This window comes from Ciconia boyciana, chromosome 23 (assembly GCF_034638445.1).
Source record: "Ciconia boyciana chromosome 23, ASM3463844v1, whole genome shotgun sequence".
In the NCBI taxonomy this organism is placed as follows: domain Eukaryota; kingdom Metazoa; phylum Chordata; class Aves; order Ciconiiformes; family Ciconiidae; genus Ciconia; species Ciconia boyciana.
In genome coordinates, this window is record NC_132956.1 from 3914218 (window position 1) to 3936955 (window position 22738).

At 54.6% G+C, this 22738-nt stretch overlaps 1 protein-coding gene across 2 annotated transcripts in view; it reads left to right on the plus strand.

Annotated features, from left to right (window-relative positions):
- The window catches only part of CCND3 (cyclin D3), a 48283-nt gene extending 27256 nt beyond the window's left edge, over nucleotides 1-21027 (plus strand). The window contains exons 1-5 of one of the 2 annotated variants that reach the window (XM_072844862.1): nucleotides 4848-5108; nucleotides 6913-7128; nucleotides 15235-15394; nucleotides 16005-16147; nucleotides 19163-21027. In XM_072844862.1, coding sequence (XP_072700963.1) covers nucleotides 4911-5108; nucleotides 6913-7128; nucleotides 15235-15394; nucleotides 16005-16147; nucleotides 19163-19324 — 879 coding nt within the window. In that variant the 5' untranslated portion in view covers nucleotides 4848-4910 and the 3' untranslated portion in view covers nucleotides 19325-21027. Of the gene's footprint in view, nucleotides 1-4847; nucleotides 5109-6912; nucleotides 7129-15234; nucleotides 15395-16004; nucleotides 16148-19162 lie in introns of those variants that run through there. The other variant, XM_072844863.1, reaches the window with a different exon arrangement.
- Nucleotides 21028-22738: the final 1711 nt, after the last annotated feature.

Here is a 22738-nt window from a genome sequence, read left to right on the forward strand (position 1 = left end):
TCCAAAGCCATAGCCACGTCTGGAAATTTTCTCCTAAATGATTTGCCAAAAGATGTAGTGAATCGCTTGCTAAGCGCTTGTTTACAAATGTATCTCTCTTCATCCATTCATACCTCTTGCCAATCACTTCTTTTGTTCTGTTCTGGAAGCCACCTAAGCGAAGGGCTTCCCTACATCCATCCTTTAATAATCTTGGTAAGGGACTTATTAAATTGACATATATCCCAGGAACAGGCATGCTCAGATACAGAAGTGATGGATATAGCGTATCAACAGTCACAAAGAGTATCAACAGTCACACTTTTGTTTTTGTTTAAATAGGCAATTGGCCCAAACTGTACCAAAAGCTGCTCCAATAGAGGGATTTAAGTCAATGAAAAAGCTCTATTTTGACCTTTGAAGCAGCAAGCTTTCTTCTTCAGAATTCTCATGTATATCATTACTGGATATATCTAAGTATTGCTGAGATTCAGTATTCAGATGATATCACTCCAAACTAATTAGTCATACCCAAAAGTCTGACCAAGTCAGAGGAAAGGGAATGCTGTGGTTGCCAGTAATGGGAAAGATATTAGGAAACACGTCCCCTGGGTCAAATGTTAAACTTGTACTCAACCAAACTTCCCTTCAATTCAGTGAAAGCATTTTTTCTAAGTTAAGAATGAATAAGATACGAGAAAGGAGAGAGAGACAGCTACGGAGGGAGACAGCAGTCTTGTGTTTAAGCATGGGACCGAGACCAGGAAATCCTCAGCTCTCCTGCCCACTGGACCAGGGAATGCCTGAATGAGCGGGGAAGACGCCTCGGCTCCCTGCGCCTGCGGGCTCTGATTCACGTGCACTAGAGCAAACATCTGCGATGGGCTGACGTGCTGCGACCCTGCAGCGATCTGCCCTGCTGCTGCCATGTCAGCAGATGAAGCTGTGCGCTCCTCGGCTGCTGCACCCCATGGCCTCACCTGCTAGTACCGGTCCACCTTCATCAGCAGTTTAAGTGCGTATGATGGACCATAAACTGGGCCATCTCCTTCTAAAGCAGCAGCGACTTCTGGCAAGCACAGACTGTGACACCGAACTGCCATGGCACGCTGTGCTAGCCCTTGCGTGCTAGAGCCCTTGTTCTTTCCTGCTGGGAATAGCTGCAATATCTCTCCGCTTTAGGGAAAACTGGATGTGAAATATAAGAGATTAGGATGTTGGAAGTACTTTGAAATCCTCAAACGAGAAAGTGTGAAATACTGTCTTCGCTCTTTCTCACACATGCACAAAATGGTACCTGTTTTTCATTTTATTTTGGGGATTTCCTACAGCAAATTATATAGTTATTTGCTCATTGGATTTGGTTTTCAAGTCCTTCATGTATGTTAAGCAGTTTCATTTTGATGTCACTGATGACACCGTACTTGCAGTATGACCAAGGAAGAAGATGGCTTAGCTCTTGGTCAATCAAAATTGTATGGAAGGTAGATATAAAATATAAGACATAGAAACCAGTGTAGAAAAGGTACTGATCATGTTTGTCGACAGCCTTCGGGGCTAGGCCCACTGCTGATGCAAAGTGACATAGATAAAAACTTTCTGCAGCAAAGAGCTTACGGACTGCCCCTGTTGAATGGCCGTCCTGATAAATGGCATTAGCCTCAATTCAAGCCCACATGTGACACCGGCTGCCCATAAGAGTCAGACCTGCATCTGCCTTGCCCCTTTAAAAGCTCTGGCTGCTGGTCACTCTTTTCAATTCATCATCAACATACCAAAAAAATGAGCCCCCTTTATGATTCAGCAAAGAATAACATTGCTGGTTCGAGATCCTGGAAGTCTGCAGGCCATCAGGTTTTTTAATTTTTACTCTGAAGGAATTTCCTTTTTTAATATTGCTGTGCTCTCTCTTGCCAAAGCCAGGAAGCTGACTATCTATGGACAACAGTGACCAAAATTTGGTTTTCCTGGAATTTTCTCTTTTCCCTCCGCACACCCACACAATAGGCTTTTTAGGACGCCTGCAGTCTGTAATTTGCCTTTCTAGCCTGATAATGTGGCTTGCAGAGGCATCAGTTTTGCCAAGTCATCATCTGGAAGGAACACTTTCTTATGCAACAGGCTTCATTTTCCCCCTCCGTGTCCTATGGCCCACGGTTGCCACCGAGCCCAGCTCCAGCTGAACGGGCTGTGTCAGAACCGCTGTGCAGACACTGGGAAACAGGAGAAGGACCATGAAGTCTGGGAAAGGGCCTGAAACTTTCAATTTCAAAAGGCACAGCCCAGAAACCAGAAGGACCAAGAACCCAGTGCTGTGGTTTCCCTTTGCCTGACTAAAGAAAATAGCTGCTGTCTATTTTTACTAAAAATGTGGGACATGGGGCCCTTCTCTTCCCCTGCACAAATGGGGGATGCTGCTCACAATGAAAGAGTGGGGGAGTGGAGCGGGGGGGGTCATCCCGGATTAAAACCAGCTGACTGGTCCACAGAAATCTCTCCCATAGATTCTTCAAATATTTCTTGCCCACACCACGGGAAGATTTATTTCTAAGGTGAAAGCAAGTTAGTTGGGAAAGGGATTTGGGAATCTCATCTCACCTCTTTTTCATTTTAAGGCAGGGATGGGATTGATCTAATTCTCTCCCCCTTTCTTTTCTCCAGTCCCGCATCACCGCGCTGTATGGTGTTCTCAGGGCATTCAGCACAACACATCAATGCTGATGGCATCATTAAAAATTTGCAATGTATCAGATACCTTGCAGAAAATGAAAGCCATCTGTACAAGTGTAGAAATGAGATTCCGGCGTGTGAAATGTGTGTTATGTATGTGACCGCTGTGTTCACTGTCATGAGTAGTATTTTGAACCTCTAAACCTCTGATCAAAAAGATGTTTTTCATTTTCAACACAAAAAAAAATCCTGAGCAGGGAGAACAAAGACTTCAGTCTTGTTTTACTTACGCTTATTAACTTTGTATGTTTGTTCTTCATTAAAAGACTCTTTTTAGATGACTGAAAATGCAAAAAAAGTACTAAATGTGTCAAAATGGCCTACACAGAAGTGACTTTGTGTGTGGGGAGTAGCTATTGTGGCCAATTGCTCCACTGCTAACTCCTTTGGTTCTTTGTTCCTTAGCTGAAAAATACATACAAGTGTATATACTGCGGAAAACTCCACCAGAACTGGTCAGAGATGTTCTAGCTGAGTCCCCTTTGTATGATACCACATCCCAAAAGTCCTCGATTTCTACAGATTCCGTTGCTCTGTTCCCTTCTGACCACGAGCAGCTTTCTCCCCAGGATTGCAGATAAGGATTATTGCTGTGAGTTGAATTTGGGCTTGTCTCCGTCTGATTCCCTGTATCATGCTCTCAGCCCAGCGATACTGCACTGTAAAATGGAATACACTGCCCTGTGCGATGAAGTGTTACAGCAGCACGTGCCGCTCAGGTGCTTCATTTTAGAGGGTAAGGCAGTCCGAATGGGCAGGGAATGATGTAATCTAGCAGAGCAAGAGATGCTGGTGGTCTGGAATGTATTTCCCACCGCTCATGTTGGTGATTATAATCATTTGGTTGCAGCTGCTGCTGCAAATGCCATGTTGCGGCACCATCCCGCTGGCGAAGAGGCTTATACAGGCAGGTCATCCCATTCGGGCACGCTGCCTTCGCAACCCCTATTGGGAACCTTCATAAAAAATGGATCTCCTGAGCTAATTCTCTCAACTCGGCGAGGAGTTTCTAATTGACAAGCTTGAAGGCAATCCCTTCCCCCTTCCAGTTAGAGAATCTGTTGTACGTTTTATACTGTTTTCTGACCCTTCCCGTTGGCACTAGCAAAGTCAGGACATCTCATTTTTTTGTAGCCAGTAACAAACATCAGAGCACAACACGGCCAGAATTACAGCCCGTTGTCTTCAGCTTTCCATACCAGAAAGCAATTACTGCTGGGTGAACTAGAAGCAGGCTCAGGTACCCGTGCAGAGCAAATCCTTTGCTGTGGAAGTCACAATGCAAACTTACTCAAAAGACTTTAAAATTCCTAGAGTAAGTAGCCGTTCAGTGTACAATTTGCAAAGGTATTTCCAAACAATTGTTAATTATTCTGAAGAACTAGCCAAGCCTGACAAACCCTTATCTCGGCAGACACTGAGGTTGCTATCTCCCAGGGAGCTGCACCAGTAGTAACATGAGCGTAACTTCTGGAAGACAGCAGGCTCGGCATGGGCTGGCTCCAAGTATGCACGCAGCTGATTATTTTCATAGCCTTGGACGACTTTGGTCAGACACACGCACAGAAAAAAAGGTATAGGACTAAATACTGGAAAAATTACTCTTAGAACTTTGTCAAGATTGGGCTGACAGGAGCCTCCCCGCAAACTCCGTCCCCCTGCAGCCTGCCTGGCCTGCAGAGAGCTCGACCCCGCCTGGGCACCGGCGAGCGGCCCCTGGACGCAAAGGGGGGACCGGGGGAACCCCGCGCCCGCTGGTGCCGCAGCGGAGGGACGGGGTGGGGGTGGGGGGCCGGTCCCCGTGTCCGTCCGTGTCCCCCCCCCCCCCAACATGGCAGCGGCGCCCCGCGGCCGCCCCACGTGCTGTCAGCCCGCCGGCGCGCCTCTCGCTCCGCCCCCCTGGGGGCGCGGTCACCGCCCGGTTTCAGCGCGTCGCTGCCGGTCGGCCCGCGGATTGGCGGGAGGCGGCTGGTGGCCCCGCCCCTCGGCGCGCCTCGGCCTCCCGGGCTCGGCGGGTCGCCCCGGGGTGGGCGGCGGCTCCGCCCCCTGGGAGCGCGGCCAGTTCCCGGCGTCCCGCGGCGGCTGCAGCGGAGCCGGCGGGGTGCCTGCCTGCCTGCCTGCCTGCCTGCCTGCCCGCCCGCCTGCCTGCCCGTCTGCCTGCCCGCCTGCCTGCCTGCCTGCCCGCCCGCCCGCCCGCGCCCATGGAGCTGCTGTGCGTGGAAGCCGTCCACTGCGTGCCCCGCGCCGGGCGCGACCCGCAGCTCCTGGGGGACCGGCGGGTGCTGCAAAACCTGCTGAGCCAGGAGGAGCGGTACAGCCCCCGCGTCTCCTACTTCCACTGCGTGCAGCGGGAGATCAAGCCCTACATGCGGAAGATGCTGGCCTTCTGGATGCTGGAGGTACGGCACCCCCCGCCGCCTCCTCTCCCGCCGCAGCTCCGGCTCCCGGCCCGGCCACCGGCGCTTTTCCTTGCCCGCCGGCCGCGCTTGCAAGCGTGCGCGCTCCTGCTCCGGCGGGAGAGAGCTGGCGGCGGGGGAAAGCACAGGACAGAAGTTCGCTGGGGGGGTTCAGTGAGGTCGCCTTGTGCAGAGGTGCAAGGGACAATCCAGGGGACAGGAAAGCCCTGAAGTCCCAGGGCTTGGTATGCGCCGGAGGTCAGGTCTCCGGTATGGGGGGGGGGGCGGTATGCCGGTGGGGAGGAAGGGGGCTGCACATGGAGGGTCCGGAGGCGGGTGAGGAAGGCAGTCTGCAGCAGGGCAGTATCTCTCCGAGTGCTGGCTGTGCTAGAAGATGTGATTGCCCCATGCCGGAGGAGCAGACCCCCCCCGAAGCCACGGCCTGTGCTCACCCCACCCTTGCGGTGTGCTGCCACACTGCTATCGGACCCCATGTTTGCACCCTGCTCCCCAAAACTTCTGGGCAGAGAGCTCAGCTGTGCACCCGGCAGGCTAGACACTTGCATTTCCTGAATGGGGCTGAAAATGCCTGGTTAAAGGGGGAAAATAATATCACTACCATTTACTTCCCTAAATTAAAAAAGAATGCGGCTCTCTGCGGGATACAGTTCAGTGGGGGAAATCTCATGGGCTTCTTCATGAGATGATCAGAGTAAACAGTCTCAACAGAGAAAGAAAGAACAGATTCTGCAAAGGACAAATGATATTGGGATCGAGCCTGCCTGCTCCCCACCCTGGCCGCTGTTGCAAGAAGCTGCCTGCTTCTGTCAAAAGAAATAACGAACATCTTGCTTTTTAAAGGGGTTTCCCCCCCGCTATAATTGTTCTGTTTCTGCAATTCCCTTTCTGAAAAGGGTAGTTAGATAAATGCTGCTTTGGAGCCTGTTCCTGTGAAGCCCTAAAGGCAGTCAAGAAGTGGATGACACTTGGCAGTGGTCATGACCGTGGGTGTCGGTGTCCCCGGCGCTATGGCAGTCTGTGCAGGGGGACGCAGTCGCTGCTGGAAGGAGAATGGTGGTGTTTGCTGCTGTATGAGGAGAAACCTCAATATTTTTATGGTTGCGTTGAAAGAAGGAAGTTAAATATGACAGTGTTTTGATACTGGTTGAGAGATAAAAGCAGAGGACTGAAATTCAGAGCTCCTGGATTCTGTTGGTGGCTGTGGTACAAGTGTGGCTGAGGGAGGAGGAAGGCTTTTGGACTCAATCATTGATTTGGGCTCTACCATTGCTCCTTCTTGTGTCTCTGGATCACTTCAGGCGGAATTGCCAGAAGTGACTGTGGATCCTGCGCTGTTAGGTCTCCAGCTGGAGATATGCTGGAATTGCTCATTTTCTCCAGAGTTCCCCAGTCCCCACAGAGCAGAAAACGGCAGCTTTGCTGTACAGCTGGCTGGAGACATCCCCAACAGGGAACGTTAAAAAAGGGGCCAAATAAAGCAATTTTGGTCTTAACTTATATGTAGCTGGAAAGGGTGCACAAATAGGTTCTGCAGCTTTCTACAGGAAGATGAAGTCTTAAGGCATTGGTCAAACTTGTTGCTGGTGTAATCCCACCACAGTCACAGGCTTAATGCCTGTAGCTAATTTACTCCTTAGCACCAAGGTGCCTTCAAAGCCCTGCAGATAAGTGTGAAACACCATCGTGACCAGAAGCTTTGAAGCTGCGGTGCAGGCGGGATCTGGGGAGTCCTGTGCTGATTAAAACTTCCTTTTATATTTTTATTTTTGTAACTGGGTTTTGTCAGGTGTGCGAGGAGCAGAAGTGTGAAGAAGAGGTCTTCCCCTTGGCCATGAATTACGTGGATCGCTACCTGTCGTCAGTCCCCATGCGAAAAAATCACTTGCAGCTTCTGGGAGCAGTCTGCATGCTCCTGGCTTCCAAGCTGCGAGAAACCATGCCCCTGACCGTGGAGAAACTCTGCATTTACACAGACAACTCCATCACGCCTCAGGAGCTCCTGGTAACCACCCCTATCTCAAAGAGCCCTCTACCTCCTCCCCAGCTCTCTTATCTCCTGCATCCTGCTACTTGGCAGCGTACCTGCCTCTGTGTCTCCTCTTGTTCTCTTTCTCCCATTTCTTCACCTTCCTCTGTGTTCCCAACCAATCTTCTCACCTCCTTGCCCCGGTGAGTGTGATGGCTGTTGGTGGAGACCTCTCCATCCTGGGCAGACACTCGCTCCCTGCTGTGGGAAGCAGCTTTGTCACCTCCAGGTTATAGAGAAAGTTCCTTCTGCCCTAAGTGCTCGCTGCCAGCACGGAGCTGCCACGCTGAGCTCACTCCCAGGCACTGGTTTGCTCTCGAGTGACAGCTCTGGAGAACAAAGGCTTCTGTCAGTGCAGCCGGTGGGGCACGAGGCGGGGGCTGCCACTGGGGCGTGCGGCTCTGACTTGCCCCGGCTGCAGAGGGGCATGGTGTGGGAGATGCATTTCCATACCGGTAGGAAAAATGAAGCTTTAAGTGGAGAGTTAACCAGCAAAGTGGGTGGGAGCTTTTCTGACCTGGGATCCAGCTGGCTGGGTTGTACCGTCGAGGCTGACAGTGCTGCCAAGGTGATGGAAATGAGTGGGACCTTGCTGCTGCCCCGGTCCTGCTCCGTGCCCTTGAGTTAAAGGAGGGCCACTTTGCCTCTCCCATCGTACACCCGGGCAGAAGCTGTGTAGGCTTTGAAAGGCAAAGCATTTTCACACCTGATAAAAATTCAAAGCAAAGATCCAAACTTCTGAGTTCAACTTCGTCAATGGGGGAGGAAATTGGAGAACCCCTTTTCTTGGGGGCCTTCCATGCTGGTAGATCAGAGCCCTTGGGAGGAAACGGCCACCTCGCTTCGGGTAACAAACATCCCTGGAGACAGTTTGCCTATGAGAATTTCTCAGGGTTAGTCATCGCCTTATTAAATATCTATTTTTTTGGGCTGGGGTGGGTGAGATGATCTGAGTGTGATTTGTCCCCAGGGTGGGGACTGAACCCACAAAACTTTCAGGTGTCAATCGGAAGGCAGTTCTGGTAACTGGGGAACTCTGGTATGAACATGGTTTTTCCAAGTGCCAGTGAAGGCTGGGGAAAATCCCCTCACCTCCATACCTCTCTCCCTGTAGTCATTTGTGGGTGGTTGTTGCCTTAAGTAGCACTCGTGGAAAAAGGTATGTGGAAGGTATGTGGATCGTTATGGTGAGTCGTGGTGAGGGGTGGGAATGCACAGAGGAAACACGAGTGCTTGTTGCTTCTCTGGATGCTGAGCCACAATCGTGCTGCAGCATCCTCCTGCGGGGGGTTGACACAAAATCTGTCTGCGAAAGCTTTCTCCTTGCTTTGTCAGTAAAGCTTCATCCTTGAGAGCACCTTATCCGGCGATGGATTCTGCGTGGGTATCTTCCCAGGACTGGGATCCATCCCATGAAGCTCATCCCAGCCTGTAATGGGAGGGTTCCTGTCGGCCCTGTGATAATGAAGCTGGAAAAAAGGCAGCGGGAATGGGAGTTGATTTGCATTCATTTTTCTGCTGGGCCAGCAGAAGTTGCCTCTGTTGCAGAGGCAACAAGCTGAGCAGAAGGTGCCTAACAGGCTTCTTGTAGGCAAGCAGGCTGCATTTCAAAGCATGGACAGTGCTCTCCGTACCCTCAGGAGCATGAAGCTGATCGAAATGCATGTTGTGGGCTAGTGTCAGATTTCTGTCCCTTCAGAGTGGTGGATAAGATCTCTGGCCCACAGGAATATGGGCTGCAGGAAGGTGAACTTACTGCCACGCTTCACCTCGATCTCCCTCTCTGATCCAGACTTTACAGGGAGTCCTATCATCATCCCTGCAGACTAGGGGAGATCGTCAGAGCAAATTCTAGTGATTTCTGCAGCGTGGACCTCGGGCTACAAGAAACTGGTCTTGATGGGCACCTTGTGTATCTCTCCCACGGATCCCAGTTGTATTTCATTCTGATTTATTTGGTGATTTATTCTTAGTGAGGATTTGCTTTTTTTCAGTTGAATCTTGAGCTGTGTTTGTAGCAGGCTCCTTCCAAAGGAGAACAGTTAGGAGATGTGCAGGTGGGTAGTGGGCACAGCATGTGCAACATCCCTGGAGGCTTTCCTTCACTCTTGCACTCAAATGCTATTGCCTCCTCCCTCAGAGTCTTTTTTATTTCTTCCCCCCAGAGGTTTATCAGCAGGAAGCTGCGGCTAAGCAGTGCCACAATGTTCATCTTCCCTTCTCCCTCCTCCTGGCAGCATTGGGGTGGAGATGAAGGAGGAAAGTGCTGCCTGCCGCCTGTTGCTCACTTCTGATTGTGCAGGTCGCGGTACTGGAGTTCTCCTTCCCTTGTATTTTTTTCCCCACCAGGATCCTGGGTTGCTCTCAGTGCAACAGGAGGCACAGCCGGATGGTTGGCACGGATCTCTTTCATCGTTGTGCTCCAGAATCAATACGCAGTTGAAGTGGACAAGAATGGCTTCATTTTGGGGGTCAAAAGTCCTTTCTTGGGATAACCAAAGATGGCCTTTTCAGGCAAATAGGATCCCTTTTCTCTTTCGCAAGGGGATGGCCGTCAGCACTCAGCCGTGCAGGGATCTATTCCTGGTAATCGGTGCTAGCCAAAGGGCTGAGCAGAAGGCATCACAAACCAGCCGCGGCCCTTAAGGAGAGGTCCTGAGGTATTTGCAGATGTCTGGGCAGGGGATGCTCTGTAGCCCGTGATCTGGTGGTCATCTTTCCCTGCCCGCCATAAAGCTTGCTTTCGGTAGATGTTTAACCCTGTTTGGAGCAGATCCTGCTCCAGTCTCCCATTGCTCTCCACTGTAGAGGGAGTGGAGGTAACATCTGAAGATACGCGAAGGATTTGTCTTCGCTTTGGGACCTGACAAGAGTTAATACCCTGATTACAAAACCAGGGCGAGCTGCTGTTTTCCTCCTCTGTGCTAATCGTGGTAATGTTACTTCTCTTTCACAATCTTGCAGTGGAAGAGGGTGGGGAGGGGAAGGGGAGCTTCTTCATCAAGGTTTGGACAATGGTGCATCCTGGCCTCCTCTCATGGATCGGTGCCATTTCAGCTTCCAGTGTGTCCTCCCCGGCCTTTCGGAGGAAGCTGGCTCACTTTCCCAGTAGGTTTGCTTCCTTCTCTTGCCGGGATGCTTGGCACCAGCTCAGCGGTTTAGAAAGGACACATTTGAAACAAAATCTTGATAAAGTTATTCTAGGGAGAAGGAAGTGATGCAACGAGGGACTTGTCCATTTGGAGGAAGTTGGATTTCCGTCAAGGGCGTTATCTAACCTACCTTTCTTTTATTTTTTTTTTTAATAAAGGCTTTTCTGGCCTGTGCAAGAGGGTGTTCAGCTGCTTGAAGGTTGGGGAGAGCAGTTGTAGGTCACCTTCATCTGCCTGGTTTGCTCCTAATACATTGGCTTGTCTCTGAAATCTTTGACCTAAGGTCAGTTTTGCAAACTGCCAGGTATTTCCTAGCAAAGACCGTAAGCAGGATCAAGCCACTAGGTAGATAATGAAGGGAGCAGCAGTGACAGCAGGCCATGAGGAGTGAAAATAAGAGAAGGAGAACAGCTGAGTAGAAAGGGATGTTCACTTGTGATAGAGCATTGACTTTCCAGAAGACATGCTTGTATTTTACTGTTTTACCTTCTGCTTGTTGCATGGGTCGGATAGATGTGACCGTTTCTGCATCTGAAGCTGGCACCTTTACCCTTGCGCTCTGGTCGGGGGATGGAAACAAACGTTTGCCCCAGATTTCCTATTTGCAAATGGACTTTCATGGCTGCTCATTTCTGTAGCTGTGTCTCAGCTGCTGGGTAGGGTGGGTGGCCAGCAGCAACATCAGCAGCTCTTTCCACCCTCTTTTTGAGTCAGCTCACAAGCACAACAGAGTGCAGCCTGCTCCCGCTTCGCTGGTGTGTCGTCGAGTCTGTGATCGTGTAAAATGGTACCTTATCAACTTGAGTGACAAAATAGAGCGCAACTTCCTTTTCTCCTGCAGGCAGGGCTGCTGCAGAGAGGAGCTGGGCTCTCTGCTCCCTGTGCAGCCTCGCCAGATAGGTTTACACAGACTCCTTGTAGGCGTAGTGGGTGTGTGGGTGTTGCTTGGGTAGAGCTTGATGTACAGGGTGACTGTCACTGCATGAAAAGGGGAGAAGCTGGTGTGACTGTCGCATCCCAGTCTGCGTTTGCAGAGTTGTAAATTGAGTAAAACAGTCTCTGCTCGTGACTCAGGTCTGTCTTAGTGAGAGGGTGCAGAGGCAGCAACCAGGGGCTTGAGGCTGCTTCACTGCAACAGGACTGTGCTCTGAGGTCACCTTGTCAGAGCAGGGGAGGCAATGGGAAATGGTAGCTGCTTTCCTTCCTTTTGTTTTGTTTTGTTTTGTTTTTGTTTTTTTCTTTCTTGTGGGATGCAGCCAGGAGAGATCAAGGGAGCAAGCTTGCAGAGGGGAAGCTCAGCTGCTGTGCAATTTCCACCCCTAGAGACGCTGGCCGGGCATGGGGAGCTCTGCCCTGAGGGATCTTGCAGAAGGGGGACCTGATGCATTCCCAGCGATGGGATGCTCGGCGGGCAGCGCTGGCAGCTTGCAGCCCTTCCATGAGGAGGGTGGGCTCCGCAGGCTGGAGAAACAAAGGAACATTTTCCACTTTCTTCCTCTCTCTCATTAACCGGGCAGAGACTGATTCAATTAGGTGCAAAACAAAATGCCAGGAAAAGGATGTTTGCTATACTGAGTGAAGCTGTTGTCGCAAACCTGCTTGCCTATCTCTTGCAGCCTTTTGTTCTGCTTCTTCCACAGATAAAGTGATTCAGAGATTCTGACATGCTGCTCTGAGAGCGGGAAGTCCCCAGGGTTAGCAGGAGAGAAGCGAGGAGCAGGGTGGTTTGGCAGGAGAGAGGCTTCCCTGAGCTAAATCCTGTGAGCTGGTGACAGTCCTTGGCGCCTGTCGACTTCAGCTGGCATCTCGAGTGCCGGCTGGGTCTTGGGATCAGGCCTTTTGTAACAACGAGGTTTTTAAGAAGACGATGAACCTCTGTCGTAGCTGGAAGAGAGCTGCTTTTGTGCAGTGCAACCACCAGGCTGTTGTCCCAGATCAGTCCTGGTGTGTCAGGAGCCAGCTTGTCCCAGGTGAGGTCTCACAGCTGAGCTCACTTGCACCCTGGATCTTCTTAGGATGAAATGTGTCCCAGAAGGGACAGGCTCTCTGCCACACCAGTGTGGACATCATGTGCCTCTGGTGACTCCCAGTAGCTGGCTTGCAGCTCTGGGAAGAAAGGCAAGGAGCACGAGCCCACATAACGCTGGGCAGGTGTCCCCTCTGTGCTCAGGAGCTCCCCTCTCAGGTGTAGTGATCCGTTTTGGGTTTGCTTCACGAGCAGCGATCTCCAGGTCCTCCTTTTGACCTTCTCCCTGGGTCTGCAAAAGGGCCACGCTCCCAGCTCCCGTGGAGCAGTCCGGCTGGAGCTGCCTCGGCCTCTCGCCCTCGGGGCAGCGACTGCCGAAGGTGTCAGCAGCGTCCTGTGGCCCTTCCCAAGAAAGTGGGCTCACGCACGAGCAAGCAGCCGGCTTTCCCAGCCTGCTGCCCTTGGTGGGTTCCAGATGAGCCACAGGTAGGGACAAGGCACAGAGCTCTCCATCTCCAGCGGCTCGTCCCTTGTCTCACCTTGCTGTGTTTCTGCAGTTTAACCAGCGGCCAGCACTACCTGTTTTTTTCTTCTTTTACCCAAGGCTGATCTCTCCCCTCTGTTCCAATCCCCCCGTTGAACCAGGCACCCTCGGTGACGTGTGCTGCGATCCTCAGGCTCTGGAGCTCATTGCTAAGTTTCTTCTTGCTTTTATCCTGTGGATTTGGCTTAAAAATATAGAAAGACTAGCAGGCTGGCCATCCATATGGGAGACTAGCGAGCGTGCGCTAGCGAAGCACCGCTTTCTTGTTGGAAAAGTGCAGGCTGTGAAATGGCAAACGGCGCGTTTGGCCTCATGGGGGATTTGGAGCAGGTTGAGCAATGCTGCTCATTTAAGCAACTCAAAAACTGGTATTGTTGTGTAAGGGGAAAGAGTGGGTTTAAAAAAAGAAAAAAAAGGGAGAAAATGAAGATCTGCCCTTATGAAAAATCTCACTTCTTCAAATCCATCTGTTCTGGCAGCCTTTTGGCACGTCTGTGGGCAGCACTGACCTTGTAATCCTAGACTACTTGGAAAAAGAATAGATATTCTGCTGGGTAGAACTAGGCCCTGAAATGGAGATATCTGATACAAATCCCAATTCAGCTCTGTCCTTCCAAACCTGGAGCTTCGGCTCCTGCAGGGTGCTTTCCTTTCCCAGCACATCTTCAGGGCCACTGTCACCCCCCCTCCACTAGCAAGGAGGAGGGACATGGGGGCATCTTCTGTGGCCTTTCTGGCATACCTGGACCCTGTTGCCAAAACCAGATTTGCTGCTGATCCAGAGGATGAGAGAAATTGCAGGCCAGAGAACTTCACTGTGCCTCGGGACGTGGGGGAATTGGGACCGGCAGAGAAGTTTGGGCGGCTGGGTGTGGGCTGCCTGTGACATTCCAGCTGGGATGGGAAGGGAAATGATCCTAGGAAGACGCCACTTTCGCCTCTCCTGAGACTGCTCTGTCGGTGGCATAGTCGTACCCAGAGGTAACGCCAAAGCCGCCCAGCCCGGTGACACCAGTACATGTGTGGTCTCTGAGTTTGATTCAGCTGCTACTCCAGCTAAGTCACGTAGACCTTGACGTTGATGGCAGAGCAGGGGACTGAATGCAGAGGTCCCACATTCTGTGCTAAGGCTCTAATTGTGGGGCTCTCCTTGCTTATACCTTGCCCGATGAGTGCTTCGGTACCAAACCTCTGCAGGACTTGCTGGGCGATGACGCTGCCAAGTGCTTGCCCGTGGCTGCTCTGCGCTTTGGTTTTCTTGTTGGTGTTAGGACTAACGCCCAGAGTTGGAAGAGCTTGCGAGAGGCTGAGCAGATGAGAGGAGCAGCCTGGGCTCCAGCTGAAAATCCACGGGGGGCACCCGGCCTTCCTGCCATCTGTTCCCCAGCTTGCAGATAGCACAGAGACTGGCTCGTGGAAGACATTGCAGAAACCTCTGCTTAGAGAGAGCACCACAACATGGGATGGAGATGTCAGCGGCCACCCGGCATGTAACTGGGAAGCACCAGTGAGCCATTGCTCGTATGTCAGTGGGAGAGGTGGGCGTTAGCATGGCCGTTCAGTGCCTCTTCCCCCGAGAAGCTGCTGAGAATGCTCTGTTGAGCATGGCTGGAGGCCCTCTTGGCCAAGAAGAGGCATGGTGAGTAGGGGGGGTTCTGCCAATGCGCTAACTGCCCGGCCTGGGACCTCCTCCATAGGGCTGCATGCCCAGTGTTTGTTGGGCTGAAGACCTCAGCACCTACTCACAGCCCCTAAGCTCTGTAGGGGTTGAAGATCTCATACAGGAGCTTGGGCTGTCTGGATGCAGCCCTGAAAGCTCAGCTGTGTTTCCTCCACCTTGCCTTGCTTCAACGTGTTGCGCAAAGGGGCTGGATGCAGAGCAGCTATTGCCTCCTGCGGCTCAGTGGCCAAGGAGCCGCTGTAGGAGGGAGTCAGCGCGCTGGCCGGCTCCAAGGGGCACACAGGGAGGTGAGCTGCTGTGGTCCCCTTGCTGTAATGGTGTTAGCCCCAAGCTGGATTGCTCCTGGGAGCCTGGACGTCAGCCTCTCCTTTCAGGAGTGGAGAAGGAATATGGGAATGCTGTGCCTACTGCTCCTTGCCCTGGTTGTCCTATGTGGGCTGTTGCAGCAACCTTCCAAAGCAAAGGAGCGTTGAAGGTTGATCCGACTGCACCTTGGAAAGAAGAAACCAGATTTATCACTTCTGTTTCTGATCTTTAACCCAGGCTTTGCAACAGCTCAGGGCTGGATTTGTGCCATAGTTGCAGAGCAGGGATGTTCCCTCTTTTCTTCCCCATCTCATGGATTGTGCTGTTTTACTGGCCCTTCCCCAAGCACTGGCCTTATCTGCCCTTGAATCTGCCGAGTGTTTCTGCCTGGCCTAGCCCCGCTGAATAACGTGCTGTCTGTCTGACTCTGCAGGATTGGGAGGTTCTAGTCCTGGAGCAGCTAAAGTGGGACCTGGTCTCAGTGATAGCGAATGATTTCTTGGCTCACATCCTCCATCACCTCCCGCTGCCTAAGGACAAGATGGAGCTGGTGAAGAAACATGCACAGACCTTTATCGCCCTGTGTGCCACAGGTGGGTGCCTGCTCCCGCTGCAGCCACCCGCCCGGGTGCTGGGGAGGGCGGGCTGGCCACTGCAGGCAGGATAGCCTGGGCTGGAGTCAGGCTTGCTGGGTAACCTGGGGCTGGTCTCCAACGCCCGCGTTTTCTGGGGAGCTGAACACCTGCCTTCAAATTCAAATCAGAGCGTTTTGCTGCTCCATGACGTTTTCTATCCCTGACAAAGTGGGATAACGGTCCTGGGGGTTCTTAGTCAGTGCCTGGAAGATGCCAGGAAAGAGCAAAGCCACCGTGCCACCTTGCTGCACAGGCTGCGACTGTGGGCGGGCACCCAGGGTAAAGGCAGGGTTGAATCTGAGCTTTTATCAGCCTCGCTCTAAGTCACTAGAGCAACCTCATCTTCAGAACTGAGACAGGCCCAGAGAAATAGCTTAACGAAGCTTGCGCTCTGATGCTCAGCCTGTTTCCTGTCGCTTCACCCCCATTTCTCCCCACTAAGCTGGAGAGACCCCTCTGCCTGGCCCTCTCTAGCCTCCCAGGGAAATCGCAGTCCCAAGAACTTACCACGTGCGTCCTTGCTCACGGCTTCTTCTTTTTGCCCTTTGTGTCCCTGTCCTGGCTCTAGACTACACTTTTGCCCTGTACCCCCCCTCCATGATTGCGACAGGCAGTATCGGAGCGGCGATCCACGGCCTGACGGTCTCCGTGAACAATTTCACCGGCGAGGCGATCACCGAGCTGCTGGCCAGCATCACTGGCACGGAGGTGGTGAGTGTTCACGGGGGAACAGCAAAGCGGTTTTGCTGCTGGATCTGGTGGAAACCCTTCCTCTTTCTGCTGCTCGTTCTTCTTAGAGGGAGAGGAAATTAGGCTGTTCATAATGATGCTGACCTTGGTTTGAGGAGTGCCTAGAGATGAGCGAGCATCTCTAAACGCAGCACCCTTGGTCGGTCCCGTGGCTGCAGTTGGCTCCTGGCCTCCAAGCGCTGCCTCTGCAGAGCGGGGCGAGCTCGGGAGCCTTTGAAAAGCAGCACAAAGGGGAGCGTCTGTTCCCTGCGCGGGCAGGTGTCGGTGGGATCGGGTTGACGAGGCGGGATGGGGCAGAGGGAGAAGCCGGGCTCGGCATCTGCTAACCTCCGCCGGTGTCTGGTTGCAGGTGCCCAGACTCGGGTGGGAAGGGGCTCGGGGGCACAGAGCGTTTCAGGATGCTGGCACAGCGGCTTTGTGGGGGACGTCGGGATGGCGGGGGGCATCTGCCTGCCCCTCGAATGGGGAAGGGGGGACCCTGTCGGGCTCCCCGTTTCCAGGTCACTCCTGCTGCAGTGCAGCAATCGGGAGCCTTTCTTCTGCCAGGGGCCCCTTTTGATCTTTTCTTCTGCCCGAGCGCTAATGCCGGCAGCCGGGCGCGGGGTTAGTTACAGTCCCCTGACAGCCGCGCTGGGAATTGGAAGAGGTGCCGGTGCCGCGGCGGGTGGGAGGCTGCAACCAGGCTTTGTCCAGGCAGCGAGGGGACGGGGCAGGAGGGCGTCCTGATCTATTTGTGCAGCTTTAATTTTTTTTTGTTAGCCGGAGCCTTTTTACAGAGTGAATCAGTGCAGCCAGCTGCTCTCAAGCTGCTGCGGTGAATGGGGCAGGGGCTGAAACCTGCTCTGGGTCGGGGCTGGTGGGGGGAACAGGTGGGAAGCAGGGAGGGCACCGCTGAGGGAGGGGAGCCAAAATGGAGCCCAGCACACCTCTGCTACCCTCCGGCCCGCTCCTCTCCCTCCTCAGCCCGGAGAGGGCATCTGTTCTGCCCCACAGCCTGCCCGGGCGCGAGGTGCTGCACAAAGAGCCCCTGCCCAGGCAGGACCGGGGCAGCTCCTGTAGCAGAAGGAGGCCCTGGGGACGTGTCCGCAGCATTGCAGGGCTCCCGGGGGAAGCACCCGGCCTCGGCCTCCCATGTTTGGGGTGTTGATGCTTCTCCCTGAACCTGGCCTCGCAGTGTCCCTGGGCTGTGACTCAGTTTCCCCTTTGGCTCAGCACTGGAGGAGCGATTCCCTTCCTGCAGCAGCAAAGGCTCAGCCGGGCAGTGCTGGGGGTGCGGGGAGCCCGTAGGGACAGAGGGAGACGATGGTGCAGGGCTGTGCCGGCTCTGTGGCTGGCGGGAGCTGCACTGCCGCGCTGAGGCTGGCTTGTTGCTGGCTGTGCCAGCGCCTCGGGTGCAACTCGGAGCCGCTCTGGATCAGTCCTCATCCCTCACGGAGCAGGACCAGCCCCTAGCGTGTGTCTGAGCCAGAGCCCCATGGCATGGCTGCCCTGTGGAGTAGGGAGCACCCAGGCCAGGGCAAGCTGAGCTGCCTCCCGGTCAGCCCCCGAGGCTTCGCCAGCCGGTGAAGGAGCCTGGCTGCCTTGGCCAAGCCAGCTTTTAGCATCTCTGCCAAAATTGCCGATGGAGAGTCTGGTTGCGGAGAGCCCGGGGACGGGCTGGCCCTGCAGCGAGCTCGCCCCGGGGCTGTGGGCAGGCGGGCTGGAGGCTGAGCTGACGGGAAGCGGCGTGAGGAAGGGGAGGTGGGCGTTGCTATTTTCGCTCGCCACATCCTCTGTCAGTTTCTAAGAACGAGTGGCAGATTCCTGGTAAGAGATTTTGGTGTGTGACAATATCCAGCGAGCGCGCGCGGCCCCGCGGCGTCCAGCTCGGCTCCGGCCACGAGGTGCGAAATGCCACCTCTTACCCCTCGGTGAGAGCCGAGACACGGTGCACGAGCCGGGCTGGGGTGCACCCGTTGACGATGCCTCCCACGGCTCTCAGTGCATCATGGTGCTCTGGTGTCAAAGTGGAGGAGTTTCCTTCTCTGGTTACAGCTTGCGTGGGGAGAAAACAGGGGGATTTGCTTTTATTACAAGTAATACTCCGCTGTTTGCAGTCCCCTGAACCTTCCTGTTTTTGGGGCTGGTGTGTCCCCCAGCACCGGGTTCCCTTGGCCCCAGGGAGGTGCGGGTGAGTCACGCGGGGCTCCCCGGGGGGACAGCAGGAGGGTAAAAGCCTTGCGAGAAGCTACGTGGCCGCAGCGTCGTTCTCGTAACGACCCAGCATCTGTGGCGCGTAGCGTTGTAGGGAACACGTGGCTGGGGCAGCTGGCGGGTCTGGGAGGGTTGGGTCCAGCTGCGTTCGAGATCCCCACAGCGATGCCGTGTGCATCAGGCAAGCTTGTCTTGGCTCGGACGCGGGCAGGGACGGGAGGTGGCAGAGCTGCGCGCGGCTTCTCTGCAGCGGGTGGGCGACCGCAGAGATGCAGGACCGCGCCGGGAGACCTGGGATGTAGGGCCTGGGGGAGGCAGGTGGGTCTCCGGGGTCCCCGTGGTGCTGCACGCCGGCCATCGCTCGTGGATCTGGGAAGTTTGGGTTGTAAAGGTTGATACCAGCCGGCGCAGAGTTGCTCTGCTCTACCCTCTTGGTCATCAGCGGCAGCTGACTGCTGTGCTGCTGAAATCACACGCTGCATCCAAGCACGAGCCCGGATGCTTTGGGAAGCTCTGATGGGCACAACGGCTATTCCTCGAGAACGTTGTCAAGCAGGGCAGCGGGGAGAAGACAACCAGAGTGTGGGGCTTCTCCTGGGGAGGGACCTAAAGCACAGACAAAGCTGGAGATGCCCCTTATCAGAGAAAGGCTTCTTTGTCTTGTGTGTTTAGATGCTCCACGGGCCAGAGACGTAGCCCGGCAGCTGCTCGGAGCTATTTATAAGGCTCCCACCTCTGAGCAGCAGAGAACTGAGGCCTCTTGTCTCGCTCCCTCTCCCGCAGGACTGCCTGAAAGCCTGTCAGGAGCAGATTGAGGCAGCCTTAGCCGAGAGCCTGAAACAGGCGTCCCAAACCCAACAGGAATACAGCACCGCCAAGACTGCTGCTTACGCGGCCAGCCAGCCCACCAGCACGCCTACAGACGTCACGGACATCAACCTGTGACCAGGCTCCCCTTCCCGAGAGCTGCCCAGCCCCGCCGCAGCAGGACCTCGCCCTGGACACCGAAAGGTCGCTGCATCCCACCTACCCATCCATCAGCCCCCTCCATCTGATGCCTGCGGAGGATTTGTTCTGCTCGCTGGGAGTGCAGAGCAGGATCCGTGCTCGTCTGTCGGAGCGGGCAGCCGGGCTGGCAGAGCTCGACACCGCTTGTCAGCTGCTGCAGGTGGCCGGGGTGAAGCGACCGTTTTCATGGTGGCAGGGCACAAGAATTGCTGGGGAGGGGGAGCAGGACCCAAAATGAAGTTGTAAAATGTTTCTCAGTTTGTGTTCCTCGTAGCCTGGCTGGCCGCTGTTCACCGTCTCCTCGGGGGTGTTTACTGTGACGACTTCCAGCCCCGTGTGGGCCATCAATCATGGATAGCGAGCCTCCTACCCTAGCCTACGTGACCAAAATCCTTAGAACCCTCTCAACCTCCCTCCCTGGGCTGGGGTGCTGCGGGCCCGCGTGGCTCATTAGAGAAAATCGAGTGTCCAGGAGGAGGGAGCAGGTGCTTGTTGGCCCCTTGGTCCCAACTGCTTTGTGCCAGATTGCTGTGGCTCCTGGGGGGGCGGCGTGCCTGCTTCTGCTTGTGGCTTGTTTCTTGTTGCTGTTAGATTTGGGATTTGCGGGTTTTGGGCTTGCTTGGGGGACGTGCTCCCCATCTGCGTGGACAGCAGAAGAGAAGTCCTCGCCTCGGGGAGCAGCCTCCCGGGCGAGGTTTGGACGCGATCCCCTTGGCTTTCCGCTGCCCCACTGAGGCTGCTTAATTTATTGTTAACTGCTGGGAATGAGGAGGGAGGAAGACTTTGCAGTTCCTTGGTGTGGGGCCTGGATGCTGGTCTCCTCTCCTCCCGAAAGAGTGCCTTCACCCTTCGTCCCCTTCCCTAGCTCCCTGGGCAATGGGAGACTCTCACTTGGAAGCTGGGTGGTTTTTTTTAGGTAGCTTAGACATCAGACTAGGTTTTAAGAAATATATTTGAATGTGCTGCTATAGTCCGAAATGCATCTCCACTCCTCCAGGGCAGGGATCTCGGATCGCATTCAGGACGGGGCCGTGTTGACTATATATCCATGTGGGTCTGAGTTGTATCCTCATCGGGTGGAAAATTTGCTGCGCACTTGAGTTGAAAAGCGATTATTGCATTTTTGTATTGTTGTTGTTGATCCTGTCTGTTAGTTTTTATAAAAAGTGTTTAAAAAAAAAAAATGCTGCTTTTCTAAGAGAAAACCATTAAATAGTAGAATTGTATTAACCAGGAGAAGCCAGAGAGATTCTGCAGGGCTGGGAGGCAGACTGCTGCTGCTTGGTGACCTCTGGACATGTGCATCTGTGGCTGTTGTCCTCCCGTGGGGGATGTGGAAAAGGAGGTAGAAATCTTCCTTTTTGGATGCCACTAGAAACAAGTCTTATCAGGTGGAAAAAGATGGGGCTGCTGTTCTTCCACTAGCCTGATTTGTCAAGAAGAGCCATCTGCTGCTGACTCCTGCTAGCAGGAGGGCTGGGGGGTGCGCAAGGCCTGTCTGTACAAGAAGGAAAATTTTTTTTATATATAAATGAGTTTTAATTTAAGAGTAAACAGGTTTGGTGTTCACACGCAAGAGTCCCGCTGCTGGGAGAATCGGAGGACTGTATGATGTTGCAATAAAGTATTGTAAACAAGTACGAACGCCTCAAGGGTTTCCCTTTGCAATCTGCTCCGTGCTGTGCCTCGGGCTGCCCAGGGAAGTCCTCCGCCTCCTCTTCCCTCGCAGAGCTCCTGCCTCTGCCCCAAATCGCTCTGGGCTGGGACCCCGTCAGCTGGAGGATCCCCTCGGGCCACTCCCGGACGCTCCAGCCCTGCGTTTCCCAGGGCCGCAAGAGCAGGATGAGACGGGGAGCGGGCAGGCAGGACACCACCAGCCAGCTCCAGCCCTGCTGAGGTTGGAGGGGAGATGGCCGAGGGACGCCTTGCGCTCGCCGAGGCCCTGGGGCAGCTCATGAATGGCAGTGGATGAACGTGGAACCGAACGCCTTCCTGCAGGCAAGGTGCAGAGAGGAGAGGAGGCAGCGACTTCACACCCCTGGCAGCTTTGAAGCCTCCCTCTCGCCGATCTGCGCTGCAGCAGCTCGGGCGGTGCTGCAGGGTGGCGAGAGCGCGCTGGATGCGCTGTGTGAGCCGGGGCTATCTCTCATGCTCATCAGCTTCTGGCTTCTTTAAAGAAAGGAGATAAAATCAGGAAGCCAAGGAAAAGGCGCTGCGGTGTGCAACCAGCCTGGGCGGCTGGGCTTTGCGTGCTGCTCTGCTTCAACGTAGCTTCTGCTCCTGCCACCGCTGCTGTCACGGAAGAAGGTGCCAACTCTTGAGAGAAGGAAAGGTAGGAGGCAGCTCTCCTCAGCACGACCTGCTGCCGTAGGAAGCTGCAGGGGCTTTTCTCCATGGGCTGCACCAGCAGGACTTTGTGCTGGTTTCAGGGGCAAGGCCAGGTACTTCCAACGTGCAAACCAACGTGCAGCATCGCAGCGTCAGCGATTCCCCAGGGTAAGTGCAGCGCCTCGTGGGACGCGGGAGGAAAAGCCCCCACTGGGTTTTCCAGCGGAGGTGGCATGTGTGCGTGGGCAGGTTGCCACGAGCAGGCCAGGCGCTTGGCCTCGATGGCCAGCCACCCTGCGGCTTCACCAGCCTGGCTGAGCAGAGGTAAAGCCAGTGGGGCAGCTGGGGAAGCGAGCATTTCACGAAAATCCCTGGGGAAGGGAGACGGCAGGCATTTTGGAAGCAGGGCAGCGGTGAGGAAGCCAGGGTCGCAGTGGCGAGGTGGGTGACGGTGCCAGGCAGGAGGGAGGGCCCAGGCCGCGGGGTGACCACGTAGAGGGATGGGGGGAATCGAAGGCCACCGCGTGCCCCTGCCTGCTGCCAGCCCCTGCAAGGAGAGGGGCTCTCTGGAGGATTTTCCCCCTGAGCTGCCCCCCAGGGCTTTTCCCTCTGCTCCCAGCACGGCCCCACTGCTCTTGCCCTCGCCTCTGTCCGTGGCCACACACGTGCTCCCTGTGGTGTCCCAGCTCAGGCCCTGCTGCCGGCCAGCAGCAGCCATGATGTGGCAGCTCCGCAGCCCACTCCTGCCTGGTGACAGCCAAGCCCTCGGGAAACCCTCAGGCACCACCAGGAGCATTTTTTCCCCCCCAAGAGCGGTTTTTGGCTCTGGGAACAGTCTGGGGGTCCCAGCCCTGTCCCCCTGCCTGCCCTTCCTTTGCCCAACCACACAGGGACTGCTCAGGGCAGAGCGCAGGGAGCAAAGAGGGGGTGCACAGGGGTCCCTTCTCCCTTTGGAATTTCGGGACAGCACCGGCAGCGCAGACTCAATCTGTGAGATTGCTCTGTGAGAGCAATGTGAGAACC